The sequence below is a fragment of the Mustela putorius genome, unplaced genomic scaffold (genome assembly GCF_011764305.1).
Source record: "Mustela putorius furo isolate JIRA1106 unplaced genomic scaffold, ASM1176430v1.1 tig00003962_pilon_pilon_pilon, whole genome shotgun sequence".
Taxonomy (NCBI): domain Eukaryota; kingdom Metazoa; phylum Chordata; class Mammalia; order Carnivora; family Mustelidae; genus Mustela; species Mustela putorius.
This window is the reverse complement of record NW_025422106.1, coordinates 2,714,804-2,728,637: the sequence shown is the minus strand read 5'-3', so window position 1 is coordinate 2,728,637 and position 13,834 is coordinate 2,714,804. Positions and strand designations below refer to the sequence as shown.

The 13,834-nt window shown below is 36.2% G+C and overlaps 1 protein-coding gene across 1 annotated transcript in view; it reads left to right on the top strand.

Annotated features, from left to right (window-relative positions):
• Positions 1-13,834, top strand: part of SKAP1 (src kinase associated phosphoprotein 1) — a 280,423-nt gene that overhangs the window by 69,110 nt on the left and 197,479 nt on the right. Inside the window, exon 4 of the mRNA XM_004764740.3 lies at positions 10,004-10,120. Coding sequence (XP_004764797.1) covers positions 10,004-10,120 — 117 coding nt within the window. The remainder of the gene's footprint in view (positions 1-10,003; positions 10,121-13,834) is intronic.

The window sequence follows — 13,834 nt, the reverse complement described above, 5'->3', positions numbered from 1 at the left end:
ATATCCTAACCTATACTACTTTTTATAAAGAAATCTTCCAGAATGTTTTCTATGTCTTTTGGGGATTTAATGGCAGGAAATATACACAGGACGAATACTCCTACCTCTGGCTTTAGCCCAACCTTTTAGCATCAACAATCTTGACAGCTGCTTTGGTGACTTGACTTCCTTTAGGCCTTTCCCCCTTTCCTTATTTGCTACATTTTATACAAATTAATCTGTGGAAAGTGGATATACACACAAGTTGCTTTTGAAGTTAATTACTGACTTTGATACCTTTTCAAATATTTTACATCCTATACATCTACTGTTTGGTTGTTTTTTTTTTTAAGGGTGGACAAGTGTACTTTAAAATTAATACACTGTTTTATAACAATTGTCAAAAAGAATAATTTTTTTTAAGTGAAAAGACTCAGTTTTTTTTCTTTTCAATGTTAAAATTTTCTCAGCTTTTATGTTCTTTCTAAATGCCCTTTTCTGGAGTCGATGATATTGAAACAAAAGAAAAAGAACTGAATTTTTTGTAGTTGAGGGAAGAGATCATTGGAATCAGATGCTGCTGCTTTCTAGAATATGCTTTCTAATATATTCTCTACACAGTATATTATGTACAAATATTGTTTGGAATAGCAAAGATTCCAAACAGCCCGAATGTCCAGCATTAGGGGACTGGTTAAATAAATTATGTTACATTCATTTACTGGAATGTTACATATAGGTTAAAAGAACATAATATATATATGTGTGTGTAAAATGTGCAGCTTCTCCAAGGTATATGGTTAAGTGAAAATGCAATTTAGACACATATAGTACAATTTGTTTCTGCATGTGTATATACACTCACCTTATGCAGACTATTTTTTGGAAGCATGTAACCTCTGCTGAGGGGTCTAGCTATATGAGTGGAAGAGAGAAACTTCATTATTTATATCCTTTGGTACTGTTTGGATTTTTACCATATACATGTATTATTATTTTTTTTACTAAAAATTGGTTAAAGTGAAAAATGAGATAAATTGATATATGCTGATATGGAAGAACTTCAAAGATAAATGAATAGGAGGAAAAGCAGAATACAGAACTGGACAAATGCTAACATTTGTTTAAAAAAAAAAACACCACTAATGCAGACACTTGTTATATTTAGATAGAAAATTTATAGAATACCCAAAAAGCCTCACAGTGGTTTCCTCTGGAGAGAAGAACCAAGAGAAGGGAAATAAGATGATATTTCATTATATACCTTCTTGAAATGTTTGAAATTTTTATTCTGGGTATGCTTAACTTTTTTTAATCTAATAAAGAAGTTTACTATAGTTAACAATACTGTATTATATATATGGAAGTTGGCTAGAGTAGATCTTAAAAGTTCTCATTATAGGAAAAAAAAACTTGCAGCTATGTGAAGTTGTGGATTTTGACTGAACTTACTGTTGTGATCATTTCACAATATATACAAATCCCTGTGTTGTACACCTAAAACTAATATAAGGTTATAGGTCATTGATATCTCAGTACAACTGGAGGCAAAAAAGCAGCTTACCAAAAAACTACATTTAACACAGTAGTGAGCCTTTTTCAGTTGAATCATGATTTGCTAGTTTCATATCTGTTCAAGGTTTGGTTTGTTCGTTTGTTTGTTTTTTGTCTATTTATTTATTTTTATATATGAAACCAGTATTTGAGGACAACATATGTGGGTGTATTGGGTTGACTTATCACTTCAAAGTGAATTTAAAAATAAATGATAAAGTAGTATCATATAACACCCATGGTCACCAGTAAAGAACACCTTTCTTACTCTATCTCAGTCTTTTTTTTTTTTTTTCCATATGTGGTCATTAAAAGCTCGTAAAGTTCTTATTTTATGTAAATGGCAAAGAAAATAACTGGCAAATAAGTGAGCACTTTAAGCTTCGTTGATCTGGGAACTTATGTTGAGGGGGAAAAAAAAAACTGTATAAGTAATTTCTTTTAGAGAGTATTATCCCTGGACCAATACAGAAAATCAGGTAAGGAGTACAGTTTCCAAACAGAGAAGTTTGTCATAAGAATTCATCTGCTTCGGGAATTCTGCTTCTAATGAATTTTCATATTCTGGACACAAGATATTGAGAAAAATGTGTACTCTATGGTTAATTTGAATACAGATTTGGTTTTCTGAGTAAAACTTCTGTGGGTAAGTAGGTTAAGTCTTTGGACTTGAAAGCCAGTGAATTTGTTTGATTTTTGGAGGCTAAATAATGTGTTCATTGAGCCAAATTTTAAAGCATTAAATTTTCACTGCACTTCCCATCAACACATACTTCTCTCAGAAACTTGTTTAATAGTTACCATTTACCAGGATGGCTGGAGTATCACTAATACAGGAAAGGAGTGGTTTAGTTATGGATGAGGGCATTTATATGATATGCAAAATGAAGCTTCCAGTCACTGCTGACTCTTGTGAGGTGAAGAGTAAGAGAGTGAGTCTTTGAACATCCCCTTGTCATCTGATATGTATTTACACAAACTTACCAGGCCACAGCAGCTCTTGGCCACAGTTCCTCTCCAGAAGGTATTTTCCTTAACTTAAAATGCAGTACCACTATCCTCAAGATTTGTGTACTTTCCTGTTAGTGATACCCTAATAAAAGAGGAAAAATAAATTTTAGAAATAAGGAAATGCTCTTCCATGCGAAACTTCTGACCCAAAAGGGGCCAAACGCTGAGTGGAATTGTTGATAGTGAGAGTTTTTGGGTGTTGATGTTGTTGTTATGTGCTGTTTTCATACCTGGACAGGAAACCCTGTTTGAGGTGGGGTAGTCACTGGAAGGCTAAATCTTGTCACCATCCGCCATTACAGCTCCCTGGTACTGGAGGTCTATATCATTCACAAAGAAAACTTACCATTCATCAAGATGTTAGAAGTTGTTTTGTGTGTTCAGGCCTGCTAATCTTACCCATAATCTATTCTTGACTCTATATTGTTTTATTTTTACCCTTTGGACCTCCCTCCATAAAACTTTTCTTATGCCTGCCCCTTAGCCTGTAGATCCTGTAGGGGTGTGTGTGTGTGTGTGTGTGTGTGTGTGTGTGTGTGTGTGTTTAAGATTTTATTTATTTGTTTGAGAAAAAGAAAGAGTGCATGAATGGGAGGAGGGAAGGAGGAAGAGGGAGAGAGAGCATTTGAAGCAGGTGCTTCCCTGAGTTCAGTGCCCAGTGTGGGGCTTCATTCCACAACCCAGAGATCATGACCTGAGCCAAAATCAAAAGTCAGGCATTCAACTGACTAGAAGAGATGTTGGTAGGGGCGCCTGGGTGGCTCAGTGGGTTAAAGCCTCTGCCATTGGCTCAGATCATGATCCCAGGGTCCTGGGATCAAGCCCTGCATTGGGCTCTCTGCTCAGCAGGGAGCCTGCTTCCCCCTCCCTCTCTCTCTGCCTGCCTCTCTGCCTACTTGTGATCTCTGTCTGTCAAATAAATAAATAAAATCTTTTTTTAAAAAAAAGTCACTACAACAATAGTACCACAGTAAATTTGAACCTGTGAACTGAACAGCTCCTTCTTCATGAAATCACTGACCACATTTGACTTTGTTGATTACTTCCATACCTAATGGGACTACTAGTATTACTACTATTTATAATAATTTATACTTTTGACTGTAGATTTATTTTACCGAAGTAAAGAAAAAACACTAATTAATAGCACATGCCATAAATTTAAGTCACTGTCTGTCATTCAGTATGCTTTGCCTTTGAGTAATGATCATAATTTATAAAGCGTACAGATTTGGAGACAGTACAGCTCAATGGATTAGAACTAGACTTTAGTAATTAGACAAGGTGGGGTTGAAGCCTAGCTCTGCAACTTATGAGTCACTTACTTGACTTTGGGTAAGTTATGTAGTCTCTGTGTCTCACTGTCTTTATCCACAGCTTTGAGACAATAATATATCTCAGGACTATGTTGAGAATTAAATGAGATTGTACACGAAGAGTCTTGACCTAGAGCGTGTACCCAGTAAGACTTCAGTAAAGCTGTTATTTTTTATTATTGCTATAACTGACTTTCTCCTCTAAGTCAAAACATGTTGAGAATTCAGTTTAATAGCTTCCTAACAAGAATTAAACACTGAGAATACCATGGTCCAAGGAAAACAACTACGAGCCAATAATTCCAGGTTATGATTGCCTGGTTGACATATGATAAATGCACTTATTGTCCAGCATATTTATCCATATAGACCACATACTTAAGTTTTCATGTTTTGAATTCTGTCAAAATCTCATTCCTATTGAAAATATTCTAACTCAGCAGGCTCCATTTTAGTACCAGTTGAACAATAACAGTGGTAGATGGAATGTGTTGTTATAAAGCCAGAATGATTGCTGACAGACTATAATTTGCTTTATGAAGTGTGTGTTGTCACATATACAATTATCTGGTTTATATTTGTTGCTGTCAGCCTTCCAGTTTGTTAATGTCCAGTAGGTGTGCCCTGTGTGAAACCTAAGAAGGGTTAAAAATCTTAGCGTTTTCTGGTGGGGGGAGGGGTAGGAACAGAAGGGTTCACTTGGTGGTTACCTTTTTTCTTTTCTCTTTCTTTTTTAAGAACGAGGGTGATGCTACACACTGCAGCCCACCCTACTGGTCAAAATGAAAAACTGCATCATAAAGGATCCCTTTTCTGAAAGAGGGGGAAAAAAACTTTTCATTTGGTTCCCATGGGCATTTTCCTGTCCAACCCCTAACTGACAGAAACGTAGTTCCTTAGGAAATATTATTAAGCTATGCCACCCTTTCGGTTGTAGCATCAAATCAATTTTATTCCATTTCTGATCATTTAGACTGTGCTGTTCTCTGAAATGATAACCCTAAATGTTCTTGGGAAGTGTGTTATTCTCTGCATGATAAAAATAGTACAATTAGTAAACAGTATCATGAGCTAAAAAAAATTTTTTTTGACCTTAGGTTCAATTTATTTCATATATATTTGAGATCTTATTGGAGCAACTTTTTAAAAGAATGATAAATGGAAACTTTCTTTACCTGGGCTATCATTTGTTCTGTAGACTTAATGACATTCAGTACTATTATACTCACTGCCAGGGCCTTGGAGGGGAAAAAAAGAATATTTATACATTGAGTTATGGCTAGATATAAGAGGGGGGAGAAGGAGATGGGCAGGAAGTCAGACTATACAATGGAGAAGAATTTGAGACCTTCACTACACATGGATTAATCACAAGAACTAACCACGCAAATCCAAATGGATATTTAGAAACCAGTGAAGCCTCTAAGATGGTCTGTGGGAAACACTATACATTTTCTAATGCATGAGTATGTGCAAAATGTTATCTAATTTATAACAGAAGTGTTGACAGAACTTTAGCTTTGGTGTTGCAAATGGGCTCCATAACATATTTACATGGGAGGAACATTTCACATATATGGGCACATATGTACCCAATCTATTTCTGTAGTTGGTGTTATATTCAATAACTTAGGTGAATGGTTATATTAAGGAATAATACGCTGCAGTTTTTTTCCAGTCTTACCTTAGTTCAGCTTTGGGAACTGCATTACTATTAAATTGATCCATGAAAACCTGGCAATATTAATGCTATCAAGCATGAAAACTAACTGGATTTGGATCAGGGACTTTTATTTATAGCATTTTATTTAGAATTTATTAGTTTAAAGAGGGAACTGTGTGTCTCATGGGTTTTTAAATATTAAAGAGTCAGAAGTCATGTGTTCCTTTCCAGTAGCAACAATAAAAACAAATGTCAAAAAATTGCTGATAATTCTACATTAATTTTGATTTCCTTATTTTATCCTGAGATACTTGGTGAAGTGATAGCAAACCCTGGGAATTTTGAACTATGCTATAGAAACAGTTGGTTACAGATGTGAATAAAGTCTTTATAACACAGCTCACAATTAATTAGAAGTAAAAGATGATGGCTCCATACAAATGTGAAAAAACCATTGAGCCTTTATATGTCGAATAAGCAAACATCTATTTATGTCTTATCTATTTGCTATTGTTGTGTTCCTTTTTATTTTTTTAAAGATTTTATTTATATATTTGACAGGCAGAGATCACAAGTATGCAGAGAGAGAGGAGGAAGCAGGGTCCCTGCTGAGCAGAGAGCTTGATGCGGGGCTTGATGCGGGGCTTGATGCGGGGCTCGATGTGGGGCTCGATGCAGGGCTCGATCCCAGGACCCTGGGATCATGACCTGAGCCGAAGGCAGAGGCTTTTACCCACTGAGCCACCCAGGCGCCCCTGTTGTGTTACTTTTTATGATTAAACTGCTTTCCATTTTTCTTTTCTTTTCTTTTTTTTTTTTCATTTCTTTGGTAAAGTTGTCATTATGGCCTGTTTTTGTCCTCAAATAGTACCTGTAAGTTCAGAATCAGATGGGTTTGCTGTGAGTCAAAATAGCTAGAAGGGGAATATCATCATGGTTCATTTTCCCCCCTCCCTGTTTTATTTGGAATTGAATTAGGAAATGAAAGTTTTTAGCAGTTTAATTCACTTCTCCATAAAGTTTATGGAGCAGCAACAGCTGGTTGAATCCATGGCAGAAAAAAAAGCCAACTTCTAGTGGCCAAGCTATTGTTTCAGAATTAAGGGGGAAAACTCATTAACTGTTAATGAAAACACTGGGAATAAAAACAAATAGCACAGAAACCCTAGCAAATAATTACCTTACACCTGACACAAAGCTGCTTTATATTTCTGCTCCAAACCTCAGAAATTCACAACTTATCATTCTACGGAGCATGAATGAAATTGAGTTTGATTCTCAGGAAAGAACAATAGAAATCATCCCCCTTATAGGCCCCTCAGTACCATATTCAGTGGAGAACCTACCCTTGAATATACTAAGGAGTGTATCTAGCGCCCAATTCTTAGGATGCTTAGGATAGAGGAGCAAATTACCAGCTACTAGCAGATGAACCCTTGATATAGTTTCCCAAGATCTTGTTTAGAAATACAAAGAAAAGGGACTGGAGGTAGTAGACGTGATTAATGGAGATATTGTGTGTTAGAATATATATCTGTATAGAAATATATTGATTCTGAGCAAGTTGCAATGGGAAAGTGTGTCTCTAGTGGCAAGGGGTCTTGCTTGTGAGAAAGCCACTCTAAGCAATGGAGTTCGAAGCCCTAATTGCAGAGCTGCTGAATGGAAGTGTCTGTCACTATAGTTTGTGATCATTTATGTCTGATCCCACCGGACGACGGTCGTAGTCGCCTGGAACTGTGATTCTCAGAGCTGCAGATGAATCCAGTGATCACGTGCGGTTATGTTCTAAGGAAAAATGATGTTCTAAACTTAAACAAATCCAAAATGACCACAGTAATTGCTGGTTCTCCTATAAAACTTTTCACCCATGCATCTTGAGTAGTTATAATCATTTTAATTACACGGGAGTATCTATTTATATAGTGTTATAGGCTTTTTTCTGCGTGTGCCCAAGGGAGTTGGGCCACTCAATATGACACTAAAAACACTTATAGCAACATTTCCATCATCAGGAACAAATTACGCTTGGATGTAAAACGTATTTTTAAACATTTCCCCCACCACAACCATTTTTAGTACTAACCCAGGCTCCGTTTTTGCTGCATTGAGTTGTATACCTTTGTTGTTGTATACTTTACAAAGGCACGGTCTTACATTTGGCACGGGGATGACTATTAAAAGCCCACCTTGGGTAACTGTGTTCAGAAACCCTAGGGAAAACACAGAAGTGACTTTTCCATCTGAAGCCAATAGATCAAATGTGAAATCCAGGCAGGTATTTGGTATTTTGGATGAGATTTTTAAAATGAAAACTCTGAAGGCAATTGAATTGGATCCCGGATCAGAAAAAGGATACTACATCTAAAACTAATGATGTAGTGACTAATGACTGTATGTTGGCTAATTAGATTCAAATTTAAAAAAAAAAAAGAGAGAAAAAGGAGCTTAGTGGGAAAACTGGTGACATCCAAATAAAGTCTATAATTTACTTAATAGCAGTGTAGCAATGTTAATTTCTTGGTTTTGACAGAAATACCCTAGTTATGTAAGAAGTTGGGGGAAATTGAGTGAAGGGTATGCGGAAACTGTCTGTACTATCTTTGTAATGCTTTCAATAAATCTAAAATTATTCCAAAATAAAATGTTCATTTAAAAAAATGTTCATTAAAATACAACAAAACAAAATCCCACTTGATTGGCTTTTTTTTTTTTAAGCCTGGAATGCTAGAAAACGTAAGAGTAACTTTGTCAAATTTCTGAAGCAAGCAGAAAACCTTGAGTCTAGAATGACAGTTGATAAATAATGTTCATTATACCTACAAATGTTAAATTTTGTGGTAACCCAAACTGCTTTTTTTAAAAAATAGATTTCGGCTTGGCTCACAATTTTAAAATTCCTTTAACCTCACAGCTCACTTTCAGGTTACCTGCCAAGCGGCCGCTTGGTAATAGAATTTCAGTGGATTTACAAATTCCACTGATGTAAAATTTCAGTACTTTAATCCTCAGTCCAGTATTTGAGAATTTTTCTGACTATAAGGGAAATTTCACAGCGATACTATAAGCATAACTGTAATAAGCTTTGTATCCTGATCTGTAGCCCTAATAAAGAAGAGGATTTGTTCTGGCTCTGGCCAACACTGCTGTGAGGTTGTTGTTTGTTGTTGTTGTTGTTTTTCACTTTCCTTTTCCACAATCAAGTCCATACTTTATTCCTAAAGCCCTGTATCTGCAGGTGCTCAAGTCAGTTGTGGACAGACAAGCTACCTACCATCGAGCGTTCACAGAAGAGACTAGCTATCGTCTTCTAATTTATGGAAAGAGAAGGCTACAGCCATTCTCTTTTTATCATTTTATATCCTCCCGATCCTTCCAGTTTAATTGTAGGAAATAAACCTTTAAAGTGAAGCAATACAGATTCTATGTAGGTTGTTTGGTTTCACTGCTCCCTCGTTGAAATCCAGGGCCAAAACTCGACAGTGTTTACTGAGATTAGCATTGGTGATTTCCTTTGGAAATTAGTATTTGAGATAATATTAAATTCAGTTGAAAATCCCCTTTTCATGTTTGTGAAATGAACTGAGCAGCTGTTGGTGTCCTTTTATCAGCAGACTGTACCTCTGTTTGGGGGGTTTTAAGGAAAGCCATTTACAATGCAGAGCCTTTTCTTCCGGTTTCTGAATGATCGAACATCTTCCATCCGAACCTTTTAAAGTATCATAATAGCATGGGCCACTTCTACAAAATATAATCCAATGTATGTTGAAAACACCCAAAGGGGATTAGCATTGTTTTAATTGCATAATTCAGTATTGCATATACATTACCTTTCATCAAAGCCATTTTACAGAACAAATATTACCTTCTTAGGGCTTTTAGAATTCCTAAGGGGTTGGTTGCATAGGCTGTAAACTAGAATTATATAGAGAGAATTTCTTAAGATTGCAAAACAAGTAGTGATTTAAATTGGAATAGAATCCAGCAAAGTCTAGGTTCTCTCTGTTTTTAAGTCTCTTAGTTTTCAGAGAAGGAAAGGATATTGACCTGTTACATTGTATTATGTATAGGTTAACCCTTTGTATGATTTATTCTGTTCCATTTGGCAATATAAAGAGAAACAGACATTCAGGATAAAGGTTGCAATTAATGGAAGCCAATATTTATGAATAGGTATATATATATATAGTTGTGTTTTCATTTTAAGTACGATGGAAAGTTTCTCTGGGTGGCAAGAGGTGTCCCCATTCTATGGTAACAGTTTCTAAGTTCTAGTTAGTTAGCTGACTGGAAAATTTCCCATCTAGGTAAGTTGGTCCTTATTCATCTGTGTCTTATATGTTAATGGATAGCGGCCACGTCCACCAAGTAAAAGATTTATCTTTCAGAGGAAGGCAAGGATGAATATCAGAAGACATCGACAAAGACCTTTATAAAGATGTCCAGTATGACCTTGTTTTCTTTCTTCTTTGTCCCTTAGGGGGAGACCAAGCTGAAAGTTACCTTGGGCAGGACAGCTCCGATGATAATCAGAGTGGAACTCATGGCCCTTCTCTCACATCGGATGCACCTTTTTTGCCTGATTATCAGGATGAGGGTGAGTGTCATCTTCCTGGATTTTGGGTTGATCACGCTGCTTTGTTACTTTTTGTCTTGGTGTTTTTGCCTTTTGTCATGTTGAACCATGTGAACTTCAGTGGGTTTTCTGTATTGGTTATCGCTAGTTTGCAAAAAACAACAATTTGTTTCATCGTGGTGCTGATCCTTCTAGGTAATTCAATACTTGTGAAGCTAATGTATTTAGGGAAACACTAATTCTATACTGGAGCAGGAAGACATCATTATTGATCTTTTTCTAAGAACTGTAGCTCAAAAGCTAAGAGAACATCTTAAGATGGCAGGGCCCAGTTCACCATCTTTCAGATTTCTTAGTTTCACAGAGTTGCATGAGAATCAGAGTTTCATTTAGTGATTATTGGATTATTGATTTATTGTGGATTATTTGAGGCCCTTGAGCTCATCATATCATAATAAGATTTTTTTTTTAAGATTTTATTTATTTATTTACTTGACAGACAAAGATCACAAGTAGGCAGAGAGGCAGGCAGAGAGAGAGAGGGGTAAGCAGGCTCCCAGATGCAGGGCTTGATCCCAGGACCCTGAGATCATGACCTGAGCCAAAGGCAGAGGCTCAACCCACTGAGCTACCCAGGCGCTCCGAAGATACGATTTTTATCTATGCTTCTCCCATATCCCTCTCTGACCATACTGATGTTGTTCAAGAGGAAAGGGAAGCCACAAGAACCACAATGTAAATCTTCCTGGAGCATTAATTTTACTTGAAGATTTGAGAATGGGAGGAGTTAAATAATTCAACTGTTATAAACATTACTTTTATATTAAAAACACATTGGTATGTAATAGAGCTGGGGTGTGAAATGTGTATGAATTTTTAAGATACATGAATATAAAATTTTTGGCTAGGTGTCTGCCAGTTTCTGGCTCAGGCTCAGATATCCCAAGGGTGGGGGTTCACCGTGTCTCTTCTGGCATCTGGCCACTTGAACAGACGGTTTGATCATCACTGATGCACACGGTTATCTTACCAGAGTCTCTCTTGTGCCTTTTCGGTGGGGAAAAAAGGTAGACACGCTACTAAGCTGAATATTAAATTGGAACATATTATTCACTTAGGGATTGGGAGTAGAGCTGGTAAAGTATTCCTTATTTCTCTTTATTGGCCTGCAATCATTCAATTTATTTTTCTTTCAAATTTCCCTGTGACTCTGGCATTTTCCAGGAGTTTGTAATCCCTAATATTTTTCTCTTTTTAACTTATCCACTAATTCTTTTTTTTTTCTTAAGTTTTTATTTAAATTCCATTAGCATACAGAGTAATATTAGTTCACTCATCCATTAATTCTTATTTCATTTAGCCTTTTTGGCAAACCAGGTTTTCTCACTTTCATTGCATTAATAACGTCCACATCAGAACTATGGATTCAGTCATACAGAAACATTTTATTTGATCTGAGCTATTTTAGAAACTGGGCCTTGCAGTTTAGGATCTGTATATTGACTCAAGTGTACACTAAAAACATTGTTTGGATTGCAAGCTTAATGATTACACTGGTAGTTTATTAATAATTTTAGAAAATTAACAGGGCAAAACCAACCTTTCATTTGTTTTTGATTAATCCAATGCCTGACAGAATTAGAACAATACTACCTCATTAATCCATAGGTCACTTATTTGGTATTTCCAGCTTTCCCAGACACAGCTGAGAACACAATCAGTAAGCCAGAAGGACCTCTAAGTGGAAATGGGTGTTCCTGAGTGTGGTGTTAACACTGTCGTAATTTAACCTTGGGAAAGCCCCTGAGGTCTTCACTGGAGATTCCTCTTTTTACACATTTCTAACCATGACAGTGGTTTGATTTCTCAAAACCATAGTAGGATAAAACATCAAATTTAGAAGAAAAGGCATTTTAGAGACATCAATTAACAAATAATATAGAGGTGAGACACAGGAACACAATTAAAAATTTATGCAGGACACAAAATTGGTAAACAAAAAAAATTCGTATGGGAACTCAAAAACATAGCACTCTGGGGCCATATCATATTGTAGAGAGAAACTAAGAGCTCAGTACCTTTAATAAAGTAAAACTTTTCAGCTAGCCTTTAGTAAGCACTTACTGTGTACCTGCCCCTGTGTTCTAAGTACTGTGCATCTGTTATCATTTAATCATGAGAATAGCCCGAAGAGGTAGATAGTAGGATTATCCTCATTTTACAGAGAAGGAAATGGAGACCCAGGAAGTTAACTGATCTAAGATCACACAGTTAGTACGCAGTAGTGCCAGGATTTCTAATGACGCAGTCTAGCTTTGGAACCTCTGTTCTTAACCACCCTACTGTCTTTACCACTATCCTTATCCAGATTATCAGAAAAGATGGATTCATGTTCCAGACATTTTGGTTAAGACTATACAGATATATAGTTTGCTTAAAAGTATTTTCATTAAAAAGAGTTGAAATTAAAAAAAAAATACAGTGTTGAAAGAGGAAAGTCTAGTCTCTAGAATATTCCAAGGTAGAAACTCTGCTTCATTATGGTTCCTCATAAGAGAGGAGCTAACTAGATCAGTAATATTAAATTCTTATTTCATAAATTTAATTTTTAGTTTTATGTATAAAAGTTAAGAGAATTCTCAAAGTTGACACAGTCAATGATAGATAGGAATAGATTGTTCATGTGTTAAAAATTTGATTGTAGGATGATGTTTGTTTTTACAAAGTATTTTATTTCTTCATTCATTTTATTTAGTTTCCCTTTTTAAAGTTTTATTTAAATTCTGGTTAGTTAACATGCACTGTAATATTACTTTTGGGTGTACAACGTACTGGTTCAACACTTCCCTACAGCACGGACTGCTCATCATGACAGGTGCACCCCTTAATCCCCTTCACCTACTTTACACATGCCCCATCCACTTCCCTTCTGGTAACCATCTGTTCTCTGTAGGTAAGAGTCTGTTTCTTAGTTTGCTTCTCTCTCTCTTTTTCTTGCCATGTGCCACGACATGGTTGGAGGTAGAGAGTTTTATGCTCAGCAAAGGAGTCAGTCAGAGAAAGACAACTAATATGATTTCACTCATACATGGAATTTAAGAAACAAACAAAGAGGGGGAAAAGAAAGAAAGGGAGATGCTATTTAAATATGAGTTTCAGCAAAACATTGAAACTAGCCCAGTACCTGAGTGCCTGATGCCTAGTGGGTGTGATAAATGTTTGTTTCCTTGCCCTAAAAAGTAGTGATATGGGGCGCCTGGGTGGCTTTAAACCCTCTGCCTTCTGCTAACGTCATGATCTCAAGGTCCTGGGATCAAGCCCTGCATTGGGCTCTCTGCTCTGCAGGGAGCCTGATTCCTCCTCTCTCTGCCTGCCTCTCTGCCTACTTGTGATCTCTGTCTGTCAAATACATAAATCTTAAAAAAAAAAAAGTAGTGATAAGTACATATCCTATACAATTGAGGAAGAGGTTATAAAGATGTTAAAAATTTCAGTAGACATTCTATTCTGTTCCACTAGATTTTACCATTACTGAGAACAACAGTAACACTTCATATGATACTTATTATTTTAACACATACTTATTTAGAGATTACAGAGTAATAGCAAGACACTGTGCTGCTAAGCAGTAAGTGAAATATGCAGTAAAAAATCAGTCCCAGTTCCTGTTCTCGTGGAGCCTACCATCTCACTGCAAAAACACTATTAATAAGTAGACAAATGAACAAAGTCAGT